A 25,705-nucleotide genomic window follows, 5' to 3' on the forward strand; every position below is an offset into this window, starting at 1 on the left:
TCTCTTTAGCTTATCTCTTCCGATAATTTTTTTTTGTAGTTCGAATCGGAATTAAATACTAAATATTTTAACCGTCTGGTAAAGACAGTAATATAAGATTTTCCACTACTTTTGATTCCCCATTGAGAAACCGCTGAAAACCCTCATTTTTGAGACTTAAAACCTAACAGGAAAGTTTCCATATTTTCTGTTTTATAATACAGGAGTCATAAAGTTCAGTGGAGAGGGCTACATACAGATAAAGTACACATGAATTCAGCCAGGTTGATAATATTTTTTTTCAAAAAATAAACGATACATCGGAAGCGCTATAAAAAAGATAACAAGATAAGACCGACGTATTAATCAATGACTGGCTCCTGACTAAAGAAACTGTGAAAAGGAGAAAAATAGAGAAAAGATGGAAAGAACTGAAACAAAAAAGTAAACCGAAATAGGATGAATAGAATACTAGGTTCGAAACGATCACTGTATCATTTTACTGGAAAGAGGTATTTAGAAAAAATAAAGAAAAGTTAGCGATAGTTTATTTTCTGTTTTGAGACTGAAAGAAATTTAACCTACGAACGAACGAGACAATGTTTGCTAACACTCTTTTATAATTCAAATTAAGATAATATTACCAAATTATTTTTGTTAATAAATAATGAAAGAATAAAAAAATAAACAACAATGATACACCATAACCAGACGACAATGATATTGTAACAATCAGCATTCAACACATCTAAAAGGTAATCGTAATCTGACCAATCAGCAAATATGAAATATTGGGAACAATAATACAAATTCCAATACGATAGTTTGATACTGACAATAAGAATCCATTGATAGGACGTACCGGTTAACATTTTTTTTTTTTTTTAAATATCAAGATCAAATTTTCAATTCAAAAAACTAGGATATACAAAGAATTTTTATAAATAAATACAAAAGGGTGAAACATATTACAAGAAGAGTGATGGACTAAAACAGTAACGGTCTAATGCTCATATAAGGGAAAAAGGAACGCGGTAGACCAAAAAAACGTGAATGACGATATTATAAATTCTCGAGAAAAAACTGCATTGAATAATCCAAAGTAGTACAAGGTGGAGCAACTTATGAAAGGCCAACCCGCCGGGTTGTTCTAGTGGTGAACGCGTCTTCCCAAATCAGCTGATTTAAAGAAGAAGTCGAGAGTTCTAGCGTTCAAGTCCTAGTAAAGTAAGTTATTTTTACACGGATTTGAATACTAGATCGTGGGTACCGGTATTATTTGGTGGTTGGGTTTCAATTAACCACACATCTCAGGAACGGACGAACTGAGACAGTACAAGACTACACTTCATTTACACTCATACATATCATCCTCATTCATCCTCTCAAGTATTATCTGAGCGGTAATTACCGGAGGCTAAACAAGAAAAAGAAAGGAAACTTATGAAAGGCCAACATCTGCAAAATTTTGTTCAAGTTGTAGAAAAAAAGAAATAGAAGACGTAATGTTTAGTTCGAATTGGTTACACCTCTAATATGATAGTACACTGAATTGTAACGAATTTTGTAATAGGATATTCATTATCGGTTATAAGAAAAAAACTTTGACAAATATAAAAGCTTAAAAACGCCTCAAATGATCACTTTTTATAATTTATAATAAAAAAATAATAATAATAAAATTGTGGAAAATCTGTCGTGGAATATTATAAGTAATGGTGCTTTGAAGCAGACGACGTCCTGACTGCCAAGGAAGCTGTGGGGAGACGACGGAAATATTAGCATAGGGAAGGGTGGACAGCCCCACACGTGAGGGGTCGTACGCCTAGTTGTGTGGCTTCCAATGATCGGGTGGGGACTCCATGGGCTTATAGGATGGCAATAAGTTAAGACCTAGTCCCGACCACGGGAGGTGTGACTGGGTACGGCATAGCCGGACCTGGTCTCTTCTTTCTGGGGTTTGAGGCAGGCAATGTCTATGGCCGAGAGTCCCGGTCTATGGCGGGCGGCCCGGGAACGACATAATCGGGCCCGGTTACCGTCCGTTGAGGATTAGAGACAGGCACTTAAAAAATCCGACCAGGGAGGCTTACCTGCCTTGCCGGACATACTGCCGGTGGGTAGGGAGGCCCTCTTAGAGTACAAGGACACTCTCTCGAGCTGAGTTCTAGTTAGCTGTAAATCCGGCCTTCGGGCGGGGGGGAGTAGGGTTTAAAAAAAAAATAAAAAAAAAACTCGCCGTTTTTATCCAATTTATTAATTACTTTAATCGATGGTTTTTTATTTATTAGAAAGAGGTATGATCGAGTTAAAAGAATAAATCTAACTCTATTTGGAAATGAATTGAAAAAAAAGACAATCAAAAAATTAATTCAACCGTTAAATTTTTACAGGATTCAAAATTTAAAAAGATCTTTACTGGTTAAAAATCGAAAGCTGATTGAGATATAAGTCCGAACAATAAACTGCACAGATATTTTGAGGTATACAACAAGCAATCCGTGCCGTGATTATTAGGGAACGTGGGAAATAAAATGATTTCTCGTCGACTTCAATTCCAAAAAAATCTCACGAAAATATTTAGCTAAACAAACGATACCTTGCTCTGTTTAGTACAGGGACTGGTTGAGTAAAACGCAGGAATTAAGTACAGTATAAGCGACTGAAATATTTCATTTGCAGATTGTAAAATAAAAAACTGACTAATGTACACACAGCTTGATCAAGAGGAAATTAAAATAATGTGCCTATTCTACGGTTAATTAAACAATTAAAATAACACATAACTTATAAACAATTTAAGATACTAGGTGTGAGACAATCACTGTATTATCATTCTGCTGGAAAGAGGTATTCTGAAAAACTAAGAAAAAATTAGTAACAGTTTATTTTCTGTTTTGAGATAGAAAGAAATTTAACTTATGAAGGAACGAGATAATGTTTGTTCACATCAAGATAATGTTACCAAATGTTTTTGTTTATAAATAATGGAAAAAAAATAACAATAATACAGCAAACTACCATTTATGTTGTAAAATCAGTATTCAACACTTCTAGAATGTCAGAATGTCTAGAATATCTGACCTATCAGAAAATAAGAAATATCTGGAACAAAAATACGAATTCTAGTATGACAGTTTCTTATTAAAAATGCCTCATTATTATCAATGCCACTGATAGGATGTACCGGTTAACATCTTTTTTACAATATCGAGGTCCAGGATCCAATTCCCAAGTATTATTAACAAACGACCATCCAAAATAAGCCTTAATTACCGTTAGGTAGCATCTGCCTTTAGCCTAGCTTCTGCTTCATTTAGGTAGGTTAGGTCTTTTGTATAAATATATTTAATAACAGTGTTTAAGTACATATTAAAAAATATAATCCGAATATCGATTGACTAAATAGCAAATGGAAAAGATTCAGAAAAAAATGAATGATCAGAAATAAAACGGTCGAATAAGCAATCTAATATTATTCAATTTATTAAATAATAAACGGCTTAAAACATTAATCTTTTCGAATACCTGCTAAGAAAAATAATTTCAGAGGTGCGTGAAACGATTTGATTATTAAACTGATATCTAACTTGCTCAAACTGCGCCCAGGAGGCCACTTATGGTTGAATTTCTAATTATAATCTGTGAATCAAAAAATTAGAAAAATAAATTTCTAAATTAAATATTTTTCATTAGAAAAATAATCTTTGGTTTTCGAGAGAAGATACTGTATTTATTAAATGTAAAGTATTAAAATTGTAACATTTTGTACGTTAAAACAGTTAACAAAAATAAAGTTTAGACATAAATTTAAATAATATTAATAGCAAAAAATAACGAGTATATTTTTTTTGAATTTCTGCTAAAATGTACTTTTTTTACAAAGTTTTTATTTTTATGTTTTTTTTCAGTTAGTTTCGTTGTATTTGAATTGCATTTTTTCTAAAAATATTTGATTTTTCACTTATTTTAATCAATTATTTTATAAGTTAAATTCAATTTTATATTTAAGAAAACGATTTTTTAATGATTTTTTACTGAAAAAAAACTTGATAGAAACAACTATCAAAATACATTTTTAAAAATAACAATAAAGCAAGTAGTGATTGATCGATTGTAATTTTGAAACTGAACAGAATTTAAATATTTTTACAAAGCTTTGCAAAGCTTTGTAAAATAGCTTTGCAAAGCTAATCCAATAATTTAAACCGAAAATTCACATCGTCGTGTGATCTGAAATAGATATACAAATTGCTAGGTATTAGTAGGTATACAAATAAAGTAATTCACAGGTTTCAAAAAGTTGAGTATCTCTACTTTAGAGCTAACCCAATCGTTGAAAGGGATAAATATAATTGATTTATTAAACTATAAAAACTGCTAAATGCTATTAAAACTTAATATTATTTTGAATATAGATTTCAGAGCCTATTATTATATCTGTATTTAACCCATATGGGATCGATAGCAACGACCGATAAGAAAAAAAGGGTAATATTTTTGTGTTTCATTCGAAAAGTCCTGATTCGAATCCCGATCAAGCTTGGAATTTTACTAAAGCTACAACATTTATAACTGTTGTAATCGGGGGTTTGCTTGAAGTCGCTAAATGAAAATAAATCAGTATAATAATAATAAATGACTGATATACAGAATTAATTTTAGCTTTCTTTCAATATAATTTACGTATAAATAATAACAAAAATATTTTGGACTATTTTTGAGAAAAAATATATTATATTTAATTTATTTTTTAAATAATTTTATTTTTAGTTTACATTTTTTTTTTATTGGATAAGTTAAGATTTTCAAGTCATTTAGATAAGATGTTTGAAAAATTAAAAAATATTGGAAATTTTCTATTAAAATTTATTTCGCTGTCCAAATTTATCTTAAATGGGTTAACAAAAATATATAAATTATAAATAATAATAATAAAGAAATTTCAAAATACGAAGGTAGGGAAAAAAGGAACATTATTACTGAATATTATTAACATCATCAGAAAAGAGTAAACTATATTAAAATGTATTGATTGTAACATTATGTATAATAAAAAAAATAAATAAATAAATAAATATACAAGGAAAATATAATACAAAATATTGGTAATCAACAAACTATCAACAAAAAATATAATATAAAGAACGTTTTGGAAGAATCTTGAATTACGTCACGTCATTGAAATTCTAGAAATGAAAAACAATAATCTATATAAACAATAATTCCAATTTGGGCTAGTAACTGACTGATTTATTATTTTTTTTATCGGTGACATAAAAAGTAAAATTACACAAAGAAATCATCAATTACTTTTATCATTGTAGGAATAATTTTAAAATATTAAAATACTTGTTACGTATTTTACGCAAAAAAAAAAAATAATAATACAAAAAATTATCATCGCTTTGATATTATAATTGCTGACTATAATGATAATCAATTTTTTGTACGTTTTTATTGTCTGTAAAAATAAAAATGATATTTATGTATAGATGTATGTATATTATTTTTCCTTATGATATTTCCCCCCCTCCTTAAAAACCGGCTGTACAATTCTGTAACTCCCCGTCCACCGGTTGTTCAAGATAACTCGTCGACTCTTGGACAGCTTGCAGGCTATATAAATACGTCTTCGTGCCGTATATTGGCATTACTAAAATGTATTTTACTTCAGCCGCTTGGGTGATACTATTGTTCGTGGGGTGTTTCGCCGATCCCGAACCTCACCACATTAATGGACCATCAAGAGAAGTGGGGCATCCGTGTAAGTAAATTTATTTTTTTATTTATAAAAAAGATTATAATTAAACCTTAACAAATTAATAAAAAAAGGAATAAATAATTTAATCTGTATTAATATATTAATTGCAAATTAAAAAAAAATTAAACATTTTTATACAAGCTGGGAATTCTTTAAAATTTATACTCGATTAAATCACTGTTAATTAATGAGATAATGTTTAGGTTAATTAAACCCTAACCATCAAAATATGCAATCAAATACACTTAAAATTAATAATATTTTAAGTGTTTTTTTATTTTTTAAAAATATTTATGGCCATTATAAGAAATATTCCTGCTCTTAACTCAGGAAAACTGCTTGTCTGTAGTCAAACTACATCATATAAAATTATAGAACAGTTATAAGATTAATGGTGATTGTTAACACTAAAATGAACAACATTTTAAGTCGATTAAAAAAGATATCTAAGGTGATCTGAAAATTAACATGTACACCTAAATATACAACAAGCAATCATAGAAATAATAGCTGCCAAAACACAAAAATTTAATTTTATATTTCAGCTACAGTTATATGCATACAAATAAACATACATATAGAATTCTGAATTAAAATATGAATCTTTCAAATAATTTCATATATTTAAAAAAAAAATAAAATCTCAATTTATTAATTACTAAAATTTTAAACAAGAAAACACTCAAAAACTGTTTATAACAAGTTTAAGTTCAAATAAAAAACTAGACAGTTATTTCAATTGTTAAATGAATGTACACACTTTCATAAATAAAGAAAAAAAAATTATAATTATAAAATAAAATCGTATAATTAATAAATGAAAAAAAATATATATATAAGGAATAATAAAAATATCAATTAAAAATAAATGATAGTTGTAAACACAATGAACTAGTATTTTTAAAAGTTTACAGAAAAAAATAGGCACTGTTGCTTTAAGCAATCCTAGTCAAAAGCAAAAAGTTATTTAAAAATTTTTAAACTACTGAAACCTTAATTTAGATTGCCAGCAATCAATAATATTTCATAAGTATCATTCATTTTTTTAATTATTATTTACTGCTATTATTTCTTTATTAAGAAATAATATTATTTTTATACACATTTTCCCCAGTATCTATGGAATGTTTAACAACTAAATTAAAATCTAGTTTTAAATTTTAAATAAATTTTTTATGCGTTTTCTTGTTTTTCAAATTATTTTAATAACTATTCATGAGAACTCTTTGTCTTTCTTAATTACTGATTGAAATGATTAAATATTTTTACATACCACACACCTGCTGGAAATTTCCATAAAATAATTGGAAAAAAGTTTTCAGATTTAATTACGACTTTTAATTACTATTTAATTAACGGCTTTAGATTATTACTTTTTTAATTTTTAAACAGTCGCTTTATTTATTTAAAACAGTAGTTTTAAATAACTGCAAATTGTTTATTAAACAATTTAATAAATTTATGATAACATTTATAACACACAAACACACTGTTAACATTTTTAATCTTCCAAAACCACTTTTTTATAGAGACTTTTCCCTACCAAAAAGAATTTAGCTAAATAAAGTAACAGTTTTAACAGATAATTAACATCATACATGAAGGTGTCAACAGCTTTAATTTATAAAAAAGAATAAAAACAAAAAAAAAAAAAATACTAAAAAATTATATTTTAATTCAAACACTGGAAGAGTGTTTGTAATAAATTTGTATACAAAAAATTATTAAAAAAAAAAATTGTGATATATGTAATAATATTTATATGATTAAAATATAACAAATTACTTATTTTTAAATTAGATCGCAGTTGTTCGTCCAAAGGTTCTTTTAGAGTTAATTAGATGCATCTTCCTTGATTGTGAATCAATAAATTTACCCAGAGAGGTTATCGACAACTGCATTGAAAAGGTTCTGCTAATTAGTATTAAAAAAAACCTTTGGAATATTTTCCAAATAATTTAACATTGATTTGTTATAGCTTTTAATAATGTTACAAGATTTAATTTTTTTTAATGTTTAAGTTTTAATTTTTGTCTTGATAAGAAAATTTTTCTATTAAGAAAATAATGAGAATAAATAAAAGATACAAAATAAAAGTTTTTTGACATTACTTTTTCTTCTTTTATTTTAATATTTTACAGAGATGTTTTACATAATAAAATGTTCATTTTGGTACTTCTATTTAAAAATTAGCATAATTTTAAAGATAGAACATGCACAGTAGATGAAATGAGTTCCCCTTTTAATTAATATTGAATTTTATGGTGATTTATTTTAACTATGAGGAGTATAAAATGTATGATTATATTTCTATCAAATACGTTTACTTAATTTACATAAAAATTACATAAGGGAATATAATTTTGATAAACATAATTATAATTATAATTTTGAAGCGTTTTGTATATACAATTTTTTAAACTGTAAAAGTTTTATTTATTTCTTTCTAAAATTAATTGTGAATAAGAAAAAATAAATATTCAAGAACCATAATTTATGGTACTAAGAGGCATAACAACCACAAAAATATTAAAAATAGCTAAAACCTTTAGAGGCTAAAATCTTTTGTCATTATACCTTTTTTTAAATAGACCCCATCAATCATACATAAGATGAAAGTGTGAAAAAGCATCTTTTGCTAAAAGTGAATTCGCATAGTGTCCAGAAAAATTTTTAAGATAAGGAATACTTTGCACATTCCCAGTTAAGGAAAACTCTATTGACAAATGGAGTAAAAAAAAAAAAAACATAAAGAAAACTGAAATTAAATAATACTATTATGAGAGAAATATATAAAAAAACACAATATTAAAAGAAAAACAGAAACAAACTGAATTTTAATTATAATATTTAAAATTTTATTCCCTTATGTAATGTTTATGTAAATTAGGTAAACATATTTGATTGAAATATAAGCATTTATGTTATACTCCTCATAATTAAAATATATGACCATAAAATGCAATATTAATTAAAAGGGGAACTCGTTTCATCTACTCTACCATGTTCTTTCTGTAAAATTATGCTAATTTTTAAATAGAAGCACCAAAATGAACATTTTATTATGTAAAACATTTCTGTAAAATATTAAAACAAAAGAAGAAAAAGTAAACTTTCTTTTTTTTGTTATTATTATTCATAAAAGAGTTGTATTTCCATTAAAAGAAATGTTTACTTGAAGCAAACTGGTTTATAAATAATAATTATTTTTTCTGCTTCTGTTTGTAATACTCAAGTATATGTTTTTTGCCTGTTAACTAGTCTTATTTATTTTATCAAAAATCAGAAAAAAAAAATTGATAAATTATTAAGTTATTTATTTTAAATTATTGTAACAAGCTGCTGATTTCATAAATGGTATAGTATTGAAAATATTTGGAATACTATAAAATTAAAATTAAAACCTTTTGAACTATAAAAAAAAAAGTATATAAAAAATTATATATATTTTATAATACTTTGCAATGTACTACCTCTCAATGTACTAGATCTAGTACCTCTTTGCAATGTACTAGATCTCTTCTTAGATGATAAATTTAATCTACAAAAACATCAAACTATTGTTTCACTTTGAAGCATCTTAGTAAAACTATAAACTTAACTTCATTATTAAATATTTATACTTGACTTCAAATATTTGTATGTAGAAATATCTGTAATTTATATTTGTATCTTTGCTCCAAACAAGTAATCACTTATTAATAAGTATAAAAATATCTACCCCTACCAAAAAAGATAATAAAAATACTTCTATGTAACAAACAGTAAATTTTAGCCCGTGAAAAAAACTTTCTTTTGAAAGGTAAATATTAATCGGGTACTCAGCTTTTAAATAGCATTATTTTCCCTTCCAAGCTGAAGTAGTATAAATAATGCATTGTTTCAGAATAAAAGAAAATACATTAATTTGTTGCTTTAGGCTATCTGGCCCAGTTTTCCATATGGCTATGATGCATGTAAAACACTTGAAGAAACACTGATCAAAGTTGCTTTCTCAAAGTAATTATGGGTACTAAGTAGCCAGACCCTGTGGTGAAATGAGTGAAGATGATGTGCACTAAACAATTAGTCAAATATTCTGACAAGTGATAACTCAATGAAGAAACAAACCTATCCATTCCTGTCATGATCTGTATGATGTATTGTTACACAGTATGATCTGAGTAAAGTATTTACTTTTTATAGAAATTTTAACAGTAGACAATTATACAAGTATAAAATTTGTTGAAAAAGTTAAGGAATGCCTATATAGAAGCTCTAATATGTTGTTATATAAAGATAATTTTAGGTTTATCTATTGTTAGACATTCATACATTTTTTGTAAGATGTGTAAAACCCACCTCTGAACCCATCAACATAAGAAAATCTATAATATTTTGTTTATATAATGCTTTCTTAAGTAAGGCTTTATTCAGTTAATTTTTTTTACTGTGAATTTCCTTCATGGCTATGATAAAATTTAATAGACTTTTACCAAATTATGATAAATATTGAAGCAGTGACTGCTAGGATTGATATTTTATTTTATAAATAAATTAATTAAGAACAACATAAATAAAATTTGCATATCATATGAGAAAGACTGTTGTAAATATTATTATATAAATAAATATCTATACTTCAGTAACTTTTATTAAATTGAAATTATTCTATCTTATTCATTATTCTATAAAATAAAAATATAAGAAAATTATTATTAATTAATAATAATTATTATTTTATTTTTATAATTATTTATTATTAGAAAATAATAATCTGTAGTTGCCAAAATCAGAATTTTTGAAAATAATCTTAACAAAAATAATTCAGTAAATGTCATTAAAAAATTACAAGGGGGAATTTTACACTATTTATGAAATCGGCAGGTATCCATTGAAATTCATGGTTTTCAATCTAATCCTGTTTTCTCTCAATGAATTTTTAACCATTTTCTTTTTTCATGATTTTTTTTTAATTTGGCTTTTTTATTAGACCAGTTAATTGTTCTACTTATAAGAACCAAAATGAATGCACTTAAGATAGTGTACGAACACTATTAATAAGTTGTACGAACACAGTAACACTATAAACCAGCAAGTTATGTAGCACATTTATTTGAGTTCTTTGTAAGGGTGAAGTGAGTCACTATTTATGAATACAGTTATTTATAATTCAACTCATTCGGTTTTTAATAACTTGATTATTTTAATACAATAAGCACCCATTTTGATGGAAAAATGTAAATATCCATTTAATATGAAATTATACCTATAAACATAAATAAAAACTACTTCTATCTTGGTAGAAAAATGTAAATATTTAGTTTGAAGAATTAACAATGTATATTTCAATTAGCACTTAGTATGTATTAATTAATTAATAAAATCTAAATCATAATTAACAATCTTAAGACTGCCTGTAAAAAGTTAATTAACATGAACTGCCAAGCAACTTTAGATATCACTTAAGGACACACAGTTATCAAGTATCTTGTTCCTTAAAAATAAAAATTGGCTAAAACAAATTTTAATTAATAAAAACCAATATACTGGTAAACTACACCCCTTACATTCTGTTTCACCAAAACTGTCTCAAGGTGTAGCATCTAAAAAATTTAGGAGTGTAAAGATAAGAATAAAATGTCAATAAAACAAAAGATAAACCAGTTTCCATAGATTACTGAGATAAAAGAATAACAAATGAAATTTTATTGTTCTTGTTCTTAATGAGCAGATGATTTCTTTGTTATAGACTATTTTCAATGTTCAAAACACTAAAAATGTCTTTTTATTAATAAAAATGTTTATTAATTTTTAGTAAACAAATAGATGAACATAATGTACGTGCTCATATTTATCCAGTTTTACGATAAGAAATTAATTTTTTTACATTTAAAATATGCCATGCTTGAAGGGATCTGAAATCCAGAATCTTCTAATCAAATGTGATTATGCTAACATTACCAATTACTTTCTGAAGTAGATATTAAGTTTTACTTTATGTTAAATTTAAAAAACTTTAATAAAAGACCTAATGATATGTTCTTTTCTTTTTGAAAACTATTGTTTTATGGCTAGAAGAAATATTTCAATCAGCCTGTATAAAAAAAGCAAATGAAAATTTAAACTGCTGTAAAAATACGTTTTTTAAAGTTCACTACAATGTGGACTTCTTAGAAAAGGGTTTTATTCTAAAATTGTATATGGCATATTGATACAATTAAATTACTTGCAGGTGCTCAAATATAATTTTATAATGAAATGAATACTATATAGGTAGTAGCATAAAGACAGGGTTTTGCAGTAAAGACAATAGAATTTTTGCAGTATTTTATGATTTTAATTGTAATACTGGTTATTTACAATGAGTAACTGTTTTATATACAGTACATAATTAAATTAGTATTAAAAACACTCCAATAAAGTGACTGTATTAAATGCAAGATGTGATTCATATATTTATTTATCTATGTATGTATTTTTATGTAAATAATAGCTTAGAGATATAAACAATTAATCTTCAGCATGTACTAATGAATAAAAAACATTACATGTGTTGCATTTAATTACAAAATCCAGTTTTACACTAAAATTAGTAATTATTATAATGCATTTTTTATATAACTTTTCATCAACATCTACAAATGTCATCATAAACAATCTTGAACAACACTAATCAATGGTGATAAAAAGTAACAATAAGCATAATCATAACAATCAACATTTTAAGTTTAATAAAAACTAGTTTCTATTATTTATATCGTAGGTACTCATCATACTCTACTTTGAATTGAAACAATTAAAAAGAGTTTTGATATTTTCTATTCTCCAGCTTTTGTAATCTGTATATAAGTACTAAAAGTAGAAATGGATACTGAACGTAAAACATTTAGAATATGTTTGCTTTAAAATTAACTGTAAATTACTCAATCAGTTATTATATAAATACTTGTAAAGAGTCATAAAAATTGATGGTGGACTCATTCAAACTGACAAGTAATCTTGAACCCCTTTTAAAAATATCTATGCTTCTGTTAACTAAAAACACTGGTCCATAATGAAAAAAATAGTTTGTTTGAAATTGTTTTAACATAAAATCCCCAGATTACCAACTATTAACTTCTATGGTTAATCACACTTATTGCTGATCAGAGCATAAAAAAAGTTGACATCACCATTGTTTAATGTTGTTCAACATTCTTTATGTTGACATATATAGGTGTTAAAAAAAAGTTATATAAAATATGCGTTGTAATAAATACATGACAAGATATATATATATATATATATATTATTGACAACTTTTGTACTAACACAGAGACATATTTATTAATATAAGAATTTTCAAAGTCAGTGCCAATTAAAACACTGAAATAAATATAAATATTCTTGAAATTAAAACTATTTTTCTTCCTAACATATATGTTGCAAACTGTTCTACTAGTGAACAATAAGCTGCCTACCATCCAATGAGATGAGGGTGATATGTATGACATATAAATAAGGTGTCGTGTTGTACAGACTCAGGGCTGACCAACCATTCCTGAGATGTGTGGTTAATTGAACCCCAACCACCAAAGTACACCAGTATCCACTGTCTAGTATTCAAAACCGTATAAAAGCAACTAACTTTACTAGGATTATTATTATTATTATTATTACTGTTTCAGAGTAACCGTTAGAATAATCTGCCTGATTAATTATTAAATATTTTTGGATTTCACCTGATGTTCATAAGTTTTAACAAAAAAATTTTTAATAAAATATTATCTTGGTAATTTTATCTAATACTTTCCTGTATTGGACTTTTCTTTATTGATATTATATTTCTGCCAAAGAGGCTATTAATAGGCTACAGACAGGCAACTGACCTCAGTTTTGTCTAGACTCAGGTCAATGACCCAAGAATAACAGTTAACAAAGACATTCAAATCATAGGATTTGAATACAGATTTGCAATATAATCTTTCTTTATTACAAATATCATTTATCACACACATACACACATATATATATATATATATATATGTATGTGTGTATGCGTGTGATATACATATATATATATATATATATATATATATATATATATATATATATACACACATACATATATATATATATATATATATATGTGTGTGTGTGTGTGTGTGTGTGTGTGTGTGATTATATATATAATCATTTACATAGAAATTAAACTTAACACTTGTTTAAATTAGTTTTCTCATTTATGTAGAATGAAGCTGTCAGTGCTTGTCCTATATGTGTACTTATAAACGTGGTTAAAAAACAACACCTATTAAATAATAAACACAACTTTCTAATTTGATATTGCGTGTTTATGGTAGTAATTTTTATGTAATCAAATTTTCACTGTTATGTTTATTGAATTAATTTAACTTTTTCATCAATACAACACATAAAAACTGAAGTGTGTGAGTAACAAATGTACACACATACAGTACAGTACCTTAGATAAGTAATAAAGTAGATTGAAGTTCTACAATAAAGACATTGGTAAGGAACTGTTATTATATTTCCATCAAATACGTTATCTAACTTTTATAACATCCAAGCCCTTTTTTATTGAAATATCTAACGACGTACCATTCTTGAAAATAAATTGTATCATTAATATACCAATTAAAAAGCTAAATTTAACATACTAATCCCTCTTAATCACAGAAGTTTAACTAAATCACAGCAATTACTAATCACAGTGATTTATGACATATCTAAAAAATAACATAACTTATTATTGTTTATATTCTAAATAATGACATTCCAACTCACTTTAAGCATCTTTGAGTAGTAAAATTTAAACACTTTGAAAGTATTACAGAACGTTTCCAAAAATAGAAGAGAAATGAAAACACTATACATACATAACTTGAATTAAAATTCTGACTAAAAGATTTGGGCAAGTCAGTTTCAGCATGTAATAAGGATAGAAAGTGGAAAAATAGTTAAGAAAATGTTTGGGGTATACTAAGGACTTACCTTCGTATACCCCTTTGTAGGGCGAAGTCTTAAATGAAGATGATAGAAGAAATGATGTATAAAATAAAAACGGGCATAGGAGCATACAGGAATATAATTATTGAATGTTAGTTGCCGCTGAAGTGGTCTACCCAAAATCTGATAAAATGGGGAAAAAGATGACAACATTGCTTTTAAAAATTAATATATATATTTTTTAGAAAAAAGTTGACTGAAAAAATGTTAATTTCAAAATGCAAATAAATTTTGATTTAAAATAATTTTCATGTTTTATGAGAAAGTAAGTGTTCAGAAATTTATATTAAAAATGTAAATAGATTCTAAAATTTTAGGCATCCCTTAGCATCCTTTTGTGCAAGTAGTTTTTAAAAATATGGTGTGACCATGTGGTTGTTTCTTTATATAAGCTCTACTATATGGTCAATAGTAGTGGGTAAATCTTATATCACAGCAGATTTTCCAAAAATGTCATGAAAACAGTTTCATTATTATTTTCTAAAGCATTGAATTACACATATGCACCATTTATGAAGAACAATTGCTAACATGTACAGGAACCAAACAGCAACAGTAACAATTGAAGAACATAAGAAAGAAGCCGTAATAAGAAAGGGAGTCCGACAAGGATGTTCCCTATCTCCGTTACTTTTTAATCTTTACATGGAACTAGCAGTTAATGATGTTAAAGAATAATTTAGATTCGGAGTAACAGTACAAGGTGAAAAGATAAAGATGCTACGATTTGCTGATGATATAGTAATTCTAGCCGAGAGTAAAAAGGATTTAGAAGAAACGATGAACGGCATAGATGAAGTCCTACGCAAGAACTATCGCATGAAAATAAACAAGAACAAAACAAAAGTAATGAAATGTAGTAGAAATAACAAAGATGGACCACTGAATGTGAAAATAGGAGGAGAAAAGATTATGGAGGTAGAAGAATTTTGTTATTTGGGAAGTAGAATTACTAAAGATGGACGAAGCAGGAGCGATATAAAATGCCGAATAGCACAAGCTAAACGAGCCTTCAGTAAGAAATATAATTTGTTTACATCAAAAATTAATTTAAATGTTAGGAAAAGATTTTTGAAAGTGTATGTTTGGAGTGTCGCTTTATATAGAAGTGAAACTTGGACAATCGGAGTATCTGAGAAGAAAAGATTAGAAGCTTTTGAAATGTGGTGCTATAGGAGAATGTTAAAAATCAGATGGGTGGATAAAGTGACAAATGAAGAGGTATTGCGGCAAATAGATGAAGAAAGAAGCATTTGGAAAATATAGTTAAAAGAAGAGACAGACTTATAGGCCACATACTAAGGCATCCTGGAATAGTCGCTTTAATATTGGAAGGACAGGTTGAAGGGAAAAATTGTGTAGGCAGGCCACGTTTGGAATATGTAAAACAAATTGTTAGGGATGTAGGATGTAGAGGGTATACTGAAATGAAACGACTAGCACTAGATAGGGAATCTTGGAGAGCTGCATCAAACCAATCAAATAACTGAAGACAAAAAAAAAACCATTTATGAAAAAAGAAAATATTATTTTGAAAATAATCTAAAGAATTTTTATAAAACTTAAAAGAAAAATTGTATGAATAATTCCCTGACTTGGCTTATTATGAAAAGGAAACTTAACCTTAACAAAAAACATCTTTATTGGCCAATTCCTCTTTAATCATAAACATCTCAGTACAGTATGGATAAATAAAGAAACCAGTTTCATTTTATTTTGTTTCATAATATGTAAGGAATTAATATTTTACATTCATAAGTTGTAATAATTTACAACTTACTCCTTTCACGTAACTTCAAACATAAATTTAATTCACAGCTTATCAAGTTCAAAGCTACTATACTGATACATTTTTTGAATAATACTCACAGCTTTGTAAATCTGTTTACGTCACTTTTTTCTAATTAAGTACATAATCAATTCCCAAAATGTATTATTAAATGAGATTAAAAAAAAAAAATATGTGTAAGTAAAGGTTGAACGAATATAACAAATACACTTCATAGATATGGTTTAGTAATAAGCCTGCTTTGCATAATTGTCTTTATATTATGTCTGACAAGGCACAAAGAAGTTTATTAGGTTTACAGTTAACCTTGTATTATCAGTTTTCCCTTCAGCAGAAACTTCTGTTAAAAAAAGTAATCTGTAACTATATTATTGTCTCCTCTGATTATAAATATGACTTTTATTTCATGCAATTGATTTTTATTCTGTATTCAAGAGATAAATCTGTAATCTGTAATTTAAATCGCGTTACTGAAATAAAAGAAATAAATACAGACTTGTAGTAAATATTACATAATTTAAATTCATATTGTTACAATATTAAAGGTTATTTATTTTTTTTAAATTTGATTAATTTTAGCACATTATTTATTATTTCTATTACTTTAAGATTGAATTTAATTATCATGATAAATATAGAGTAAAGAGACATGTTTTTATTTCTATATTTTAAAATTAATAACTTATAAATTACAAATTAATTTTAGTACATGAATTTCATTTAAAAAAAAGAAAATCACACACACAGTCACGTGCATTAATTTTAATAATCGTGTCTAATAATATTATTTTGCAAATTATTCTAATCATATCTGGCTGTCAGTTCTACAACCATCTACATCTCTTTGATCCCATTTTTTTTTCTTCTACATGCTTAATAATAAAGATATTTTATTCATGTAATCATAACTATTAAATTTCTTGTATGCTAAGAAAAAATATAATATTGTTTTATAACTGAAAGAATTATTAATCTGTTGTTTACACTAAATTTACTGGTCTTTATTGTGGCTACAATACATGTAAAAGCACTTCAGATATAAGCAGCACAAGAGTTGTTTTCTCTCAGAGGAATGATGTTCACTATAAAGCCAATCCTTGCGGTTAATTTGGTTGAAATATTGTTTCTTATGCTAATATTATCTGAATTTCCACAGGGTTGGTATGCTGTAGAGAAAAGTATACTCAGCTCAGTGGTGAAGACAATGGGAAAATCATTTCAATTCTTACTTTCCCTTAGAAGTGTGACATGGGATATTCAAAATTTCTTATAAAGACTGTGCTGACTTGTGACTCATCAAGTTTTTGTAATTGTTATGCTTATAGAACCTTACAAACAAAAATATTTGTTGAGATAAAAATTCTTTTATAATAATTCTAATTGTTTAGATAATCTGATAATATTTTTGGATAGTTTAAATTATTTATGAAAATTTACAATATATCATATTTATTTATTTTTTGGTTAAGATACTTCTCCACAATAGATGACAAAGTCTCAGCACTTAATTGTAACAGCTGATCTGTCACTAATGCTATGTAAGAATTTTACAAATTTTCTGCTAGCACCCATTATAAAATAAAAAAAAAAAAATTAGTAGTATATCATTCAGATTATTATACTTAAAGGATAATATAAATTTTAACCTCAAAAAGGAGGTTTTCAAATCAATCTATTTTTTTATGTTATCTTCAAGCCTACTTTTCTTAATGCACAATTTTTATACATATTTTTTTATTTCACAGAAAAAATCCTCTATTTGTTACACAACAAGTTGTAGCTAGTTGGAAGATTATTATAACAAAAATTTTTACATGGTCTATATACCAAACTTGAGATATTTTTTACTAATTTGACATGATTATTACTCAGTACTGAATTGTTACAGAGTAACGGTGTGTAGCCTAAGTCATTATACGTGAAGTATAAAAAGTATACTAAATATTCAAAGTATTTTCTCATTTAATTCTCATTTTCTTTTTATTTCTTACAGTCAGCTTTTTTTCATATGGGCATTATTTTTTGTAAGCTTACACATATTTGAGATTGAAATAAAATAGTAATTAAAAAAAAATCACTTTATGAAGTCCAGCCAAATTAAGATTGTAAATTTTTAATTTGGCACAGACTTCAAAAAGACAAAATTAAAAAAAAAAAACAATAGTTTCATTTATTTATGAGGTTTTTAAAAATCAGTTTTATTAAAAAAAAAATGTTAAAAATGTGTTTTTTATTACTTCCTTATTTAATTAAAAAAATAAATTAACTGATTTTTTTAAATTTATTATCTTTTTCAGTTAAACTGTGTATTCCTGAGAAAGCTTATAAACCATGTTTGAAAATGATAGAACAAGCGAAAGGACTCGGCATTAATTTGACGTGTGTCCCTGCAAGAGATAGGTGAGATTTATTCAAGTTTTATTACATATAAATATTATACAACCACAATATATGTATTTATTTATATACATACACATCAAACATAATACTTATTGAATAACAGAACTAGTTCAATACACCTTTTTAGTACTACTGTATTCGTAAATTAAGATTTTAAAAATCATAAATTATCATGTTAAATATGAAAGAAGAGGGACTTACAAATGTAGTTACATAATTTTTTTTTACATTACTTATTTTAAGTTTATCTATTTGATTTATGTAATAGTGTAACGTGCAACTAAAACATTAATATGGTTATTACTTAAAGCCAATAAAGGTTAGTAATAGATGTCTATAACTTAGAGATGTATGTATGAACATATGTTGTACATATATATATAAAATACTCGTATTTCATCAAAGTATGTATTTATATCTTTTGGTATAAGAAAAAATATAAATTTGGTGTGAATTACAATGTGAGTTAAAGCACCTTATACTTATCCTATTAAATATTATTTAATAAAAATAAAATGTACAGTATTATTACTGGGAAAGCTTTTTTATTTATTTTAAAAAATTTTCACATCTTTACCAAAGGTTTTGTTCGAGTTTAGAGTTAGCACTGTTCATATATTTAGAAATGTATACAAAAAAAGCATTAAAATATCATTACTCATCAAACTTTAGAAAGTTATCATGGTAAGGTTTGCTTGCTAGACTGGTAACTGACTTCTTTGACATATCTATCACGGTATACTATTCCATTCACTGTACTATAATATTCATGTGGATGACTCAAAAGAGAAAATATTGAAAGATTTTTGAAAACTGGACCTTGTAATAAGAGGTAAATTTGAGTTCTTAAATGGGTCTGTCTGAATTTTTTTTTAATTTATTTTTTTAGAATCGATTGTGTCGAAAAAATTGAAAACCATAATGCTGACTGGGGAGCATTTGAACCTGAGGATATGTATGTTGCAGCAAAACACGATAATAAGTATTTCAGAGTTTTCAAGGAAATAAGAACAAAAGAAGAACCAGAAAGTAAGTTATCTGTCTAATTTAATGTAATTTAATTTAATCTCATTAACAGGCTATTTCAGGTGAATGTCTATGTGGATGAATACATATGCATTTGTATTTTAATTCATTATTACAATCTCAGACATGCTACTGCATGTATTTTAACAAAAAAGGTAAGCTAAATTAAATAATAATTGAAAAAATACCACAGACCTTGCCAGGAATTGGATTCAAGATCGGCAATTATAGATTCAAAATCTAAAAGCACTATTTTAACCAATACAAAATGATCAATATGGCTTGATCAATTTAATTATTCATCTTTTAGTAATTTATTAATGATTTTAAAGTTACAATAATTTTTAGTAAGGACATTGTTTTATATATATATTTTTACTTTTAATTAAAGCTGAGCAAATGACTGCAAGTGAAATTTTAACACAAAATCTAAACTTTTAATGGCACACTGGAGCAAAATGTATAATAAAATGTTTTTAAAAAAAATATACGTTAAAACTTTTTAAAATCTTAAGTAGAGTTGCTTTCAATAAACTATGTGATGAAAATAATTTCATATTATAAACAATGATTAAAACAATATTAATAATTTTTCAGATGAATTCCGTTATGAAGCAGTTGCTGTAATTCACAAAGATTTAGAGATTAATGATCTTCACCAATTACGTGGTCTTAAATCTTGTCATACTGGAGTAGGACGTAATGTAGGGTACAAAATCCCCATTACAAAGGTAATATTTATTTTTATCTTTAATAAGTTTTAAATTTTGCTTGAATTTTGAAGCAATTTCAAATTATTTATCATAATATTATATTTAAATAACAAAGAAATATAAACAATTTAGAGGGTTGGATTTATCACAGATGTATGTTGCATAAGAAAATACACAGGTGCAATCACAGGTGTATTAGATAACGGATGAAACTGAACATAAATATTTATCTGAGATAAAATTTTAGTTTTAATATTTTTTAAATTTATAAAAGTTGATTTATACTTATGAAAATGTAATTTATTTGTAAGTAATATTTGTTTTACAGCTTACAAAAATGGGAATCCTTCCACCACTTAATAACACAAATATCTCACCACGAGAAAATGAACTGCATGCTCTTTCTCAGTTCTTTAGTAAAGCCTGTCTTGTTGGAAAATGGGCACCAGATCCTGAAACCAACACCCGCTTGAGTAAGTATCACTTTAATTAAAAAAATACCTAATAGACTCTTAATCCATGTTATGAAATAAAAATTTATTAAATAAATAAAATCAAAATGTATGATTATTGTACCCCAAATAAAGCTACAAAATCTAAATGTTAATCCTATAAAATAAGTGAAAATCAATAAAAAGAATTGATTTATAGTTTTTATGTAACTAAGTATTCAATACATATCAATAATTCGTTAACATATGTTTTTAATAATTATTAAAAATTTTAATAAGTTTTAATGATATATTATATCCCATTTTTTTTAGCTAGATTATGATGTGGATACATCAAGTGGCATAATTGAAAAAAAGATTAATTCTGAACTATTTTTATCTTTATTTTATTTTCCAATCTGACTTTATGGTGGAGTGGTAGCAACTCAGCCTTTCATCCAGAGGTCCTGGGTTTGGATCCTGGTTGGGCATGGCATTTTTCATATACTACAAAATTTCCATTTCATATTCCCTTGCACAAACTTCAAGCTTATAAGGTGAATTAATAAAAAAAGAAGAAATATATATATATATATAAATTGTATGTCACTCAATTGACAATTCATGAATGTCATTCATTTCTTTATTAACAATTTAAGCGATGCTTAAATGTAAAAAGAAAAAAAGGAAAAATTTTGTTAATTTAATGTAGACATATTATTTTCATAAAAGATAAATTAATGAATAATGTCACAGTAATACATACACGTTATTTATCACATTTATTACTTTCCTTTTAAATAGATGAAAGTCATTCCAATTTCCTTTGTAGAATTTTAAATCAAATTCATTAGTATTATATATTTTATTGTTTATTTTATTACAGAAACTCAGTATGCCAACTTATGTGCTTTGTGTGAATTCCCTCAAAAATGTGATTATCCAGATGCAAACTCTGGTTATGAAGGAGCATTACGCTGTTTGACAAAAGGTGGTGGTGAGGTGGCTTGGACTAAGGTCATTTATGTCAAAAAAGTCTTTGGAGTAAGTTAAAATGTTTCTATTACACTAATTAACTAAACATATATTTATTTTTTTCAATAAAAAAAAAAATTGAGTATAATACAAAATAACATGAAGTGTTGAATATAGTTAAACTTTTTTTAAAAAGGAAATTTGTAACAAAAAAAATACATAAAAAAATAAAATAAACATCACATGCACAGAACACACAATACCACAAGAATATAAATAAATTAAAATACTCTTACTGCATCAACTTGTCCACATCAGATAAATAAGATGCAGATTCAAACAAAGATACAAAGAACCCTTAAAAGCAGTCCATACAAAAACACAATTATTGTTTGAAAACTATAAATGTATATTAAAAATTCAACAATATTACAATATGAGATCATATATATATATATATATATATATATATATAAAAGGAATATGTTTTATAGAATATATACACATGGATATTATGATCAACTATGATTAACAGGTATAATTCAAAACTAACCCTATTTCCAACTACATTCAAAATATGAGTTCTTAGTTAATACAGTGTTATAAATATATCTATCTGATTCAGTTTTTGATATTTATATGCAATACATGATATAACACAGTGGTGTATTTATCAAGAACCTCAGAGAAAAATAGTTTAAATAAACACATAATGAAAAATCAGGAAAATTTGACACAAATTAAAAAAAAAAAACTGACATATTAACACATTTAAACTCTGAGTTACAAAATATTTTATAAAACCACCATTATACTCACAGAGTGTAATGGTTCAAATCTAATCACATTTTTTTAATCAAATAAGCGATTAAATATATGTTCTTTAGCTAAAAAAAAAAAAACCATTAATAGTCATTGCAAAGAAAAATGTAAGGATTACTGTCATTAACAAAGATCATAACAGAGGTAAAGAATATTTTTTTCAAAAGTAAACTAATCTGTTATCAGTTTACTATTAAAAATTAATAATTTTGTTTAACATAATGAACTGTACTATATAATTAATCTACTAAATTACATTCCAGCAGCAGAATATAATTTTAATACTCACAAATAAGTTCTCTATATCTTGTGAGTATTTTATAGTGTTATTTTAACAGAAAACATTTTTCTAAGAAGAATTATTGTAACTTATTTATGACATTGAAAGTCAAGTTATCAAGTAATAATTTTTAATTTTAATTTATTATTTTTTTTGTGTCGGTGTATTTTATTATGTATAATTTCTGAAGTTATGAAATCTATTTTTATGGGAATTAATTTCTAATATTAATCAAATTTTATATTTTTGAAAATTTGTTTTTATTTTTTAATATAAAATCAGAATAATTTTACAACAATATTTGTTACATTTTATTTTAAACTAGTATCCCTGTCACAGCTTCACCTGCACTATATGGTTACTTGTATTTCCCATTGTGGTCAGGAAATATTGGTCATGGCTTTCTTTGCTCACCCTTCCTGTTTAGCCAGAGGGTTCTGCCCCTTGGACCCTGCTGTGTTCATTAAACTCATGCTTGTGATAATAATAATAATAATAAATAAAAATTAAAGCCTATTGCGATTATAAAAAATATCACTATGTTGTAATTTCTTTGTACAGGTAAAGATGTATTTTGCCCAGTTCTTATTGTTACCTGACAAACATCAATAGGAAGTGACCATACTTCGTTTCTCATTTGTTTTTTAATTACTTTAATTTTATATTTTTTAGTTAAGTTACTAGAAGCAGAAGCAGCAAGTCATGTCCTACATATAGTAACAGTGACTGTGTTGGTTGAACCAACTCACTGTACACCGTCGCCCCCTTAAAAAATCAAAATTAAAAAAAAACAAAAAAACATGAAAATGGGTATTAGATATTAGATCGAGATGAAATATAGGAAAATGGGTATCTGAAGAGTATTTGCACCCCCAATATAGGGAATATCGTTTAGTATAGTCGGAAATGGGTAAAATTTGCAAGCATTGTTCAAATTTTTTTACCTTACTTTCAAGACTGAATTTTGAAAAATCTAGAAATTAATTTCTATATATTTACATTAAAATTGCACACCAAAAAATCAAGTTGATATCTTCATTTGTTGTCAAGAAATTAAAAAAATAGTAAATTTCATTGTTTACTCCATTTTAACCCTTTAAACTTGGAATTTCAAAAAAATTCTTTCTTATACTGTCAGAACATACATCCAAATTTTCATCAATTTATCTTCAGTAGTTTTTTTTGGGCATGTTGATGAATCAGTCAGACAGTTAGTCAGGACATGTTCTTTTATATATATATATATATATATATATATATATATATATAGATTATAATTTAATTTTACACGTATGTTAAAGAAGTAGTTGAAGAAAGTGTTCTGTAGAGGAAGGAATGGAAATTTTAGAAAACAAATTATAAATGAGGAGATTTCTTTAAAAATATTTGATAAAAGCTAATAAAATATTGTTGATTTATTAACATTTTTTATTTGTTTATTAAATTACAGATGCCATATGGAACTAAGCCAGCAGCTCAAGTCGATGTTAATCCAAATGATTATATGTACTTATGTAATGATGCTACAAAGAAACCTTTAACTGGACCCCCATGTACATGGGCAGCTAGACCATGGCCAGGTTATGTTGCTAATGAAGAAATTACAGATGTTCCAAGGTAAATAGCTATTGGATGATTACAAGTATGTTTACAAAAAGGTCTCTTAGATGACTTATTTATATCTCAGTAGTATAAGGTTATTTCAACATTATAAGGAAAGAGAACCATCTATTATCAGAAATCAGTAATTTTAGTGATAAAACAATCATTCTGCATTACATTTTAACCAAAATATTAATAGTACATTTTAAAATAAAAATAATTATAGGTAGTAGAAAATAATGACTCTATGAAAATGAAGTATATATTATCATATAAAAAAAAAATTTTTCTGCAGAACATTTAATACTGACTTTATATATGTGTATTTTTTTATTTATAGTGAACTTAAAGAATTGAGGGATGAAATTAAGAAATTAAATGAATTTGGAGAATCATCGCATGCTGACTGGATTACTTCAGTTTTGGTATTAAATAACGATACCTTGGCTGTTGATAGCAAAACAGTTATTACACCACAAGAATATCTTGATAAAGGTAAGGATAAAGGATTAAAATAAAGATCATGTTTATGTAATTCAGGATATTGATCTATCAATTAAATGTGATATATTTGATTGTACAGGCCAACATAACGCTTTCTCTCTTTTTCCTGTTTAGCCTCCGGGAAACTGTTCAGGCATTATTGCAGAGGATGAATGAGGATGATATGTATGAGTGTAAATGAAGTGTAGTCTTGTACAGCCCTCAGTTTGACCATTCTTGAGATGTGTGGTTAATTGAAACCTAAACATCAAAGAACACCGGTATCCATGATATAGTATTCAAATCTGTATAAAATAACTGCCTTTACTAGGACTTGAATGCTGGAACTCTTGACTTCCAAATCAGCTGATTTGGGAAGACGCATTCCCCATTAAACCAACCCGGTGGGTTAGGCCAACATAACCTAAGAAACATGATTTAACCAGACTA

At 26.2% G+C, this 25,705-nt stretch overlaps 1 protein-coding gene across 1 annotated transcript in view; it reads left to right on the forward strand.

The window, feature by feature from the left end:
- The first annotated feature begins 5,587 nt into the window (after window positions 1-5,587).
- The window catches only part of Tsf1 (Transferrin 1), a 32,228-nt gene continuing 12,110 nt past the window's right edge, over window positions 5,588-25,705 (forward strand). Inside the window, exons 1-8 of the mRNA XM_075367332.1 lie at window positions 5,588-5,746; window positions 18,821-18,923; window positions 19,813-19,952; window positions 20,547-20,680; window positions 20,991-21,135; window positions 21,980-22,137; window positions 24,621-24,787; window positions 25,113-25,267. Coding sequence (XP_075223447.1) covers window positions 5,641-5,746; window positions 18,821-18,923; window positions 19,813-19,952; window positions 20,547-20,680; window positions 20,991-21,135; window positions 21,980-22,137; window positions 24,621-24,787; window positions 25,113-25,267 — 1,108 coding nt within the window. The 5' untranslated portion in view covers window positions 5,588-5,640. The remainder of the gene's footprint in view (window positions 5,747-18,820; window positions 18,924-19,812; window positions 19,953-20,546; window positions 20,681-20,990; window positions 21,136-21,979; window positions 22,138-24,620; window positions 24,788-25,112; window positions 25,268-25,705) is intronic.

This window comes from Lycorma delicatula, chromosome 5 (assembly GCF_047948215.1).
Source record: "Lycorma delicatula isolate Av1 chromosome 5, ASM4794821v1, whole genome shotgun sequence".
Lineage (NCBI taxonomy): Eukaryota > Metazoa > Arthropoda > Insecta > Hemiptera > Fulgoridae > Lycorma > Lycorma delicatula.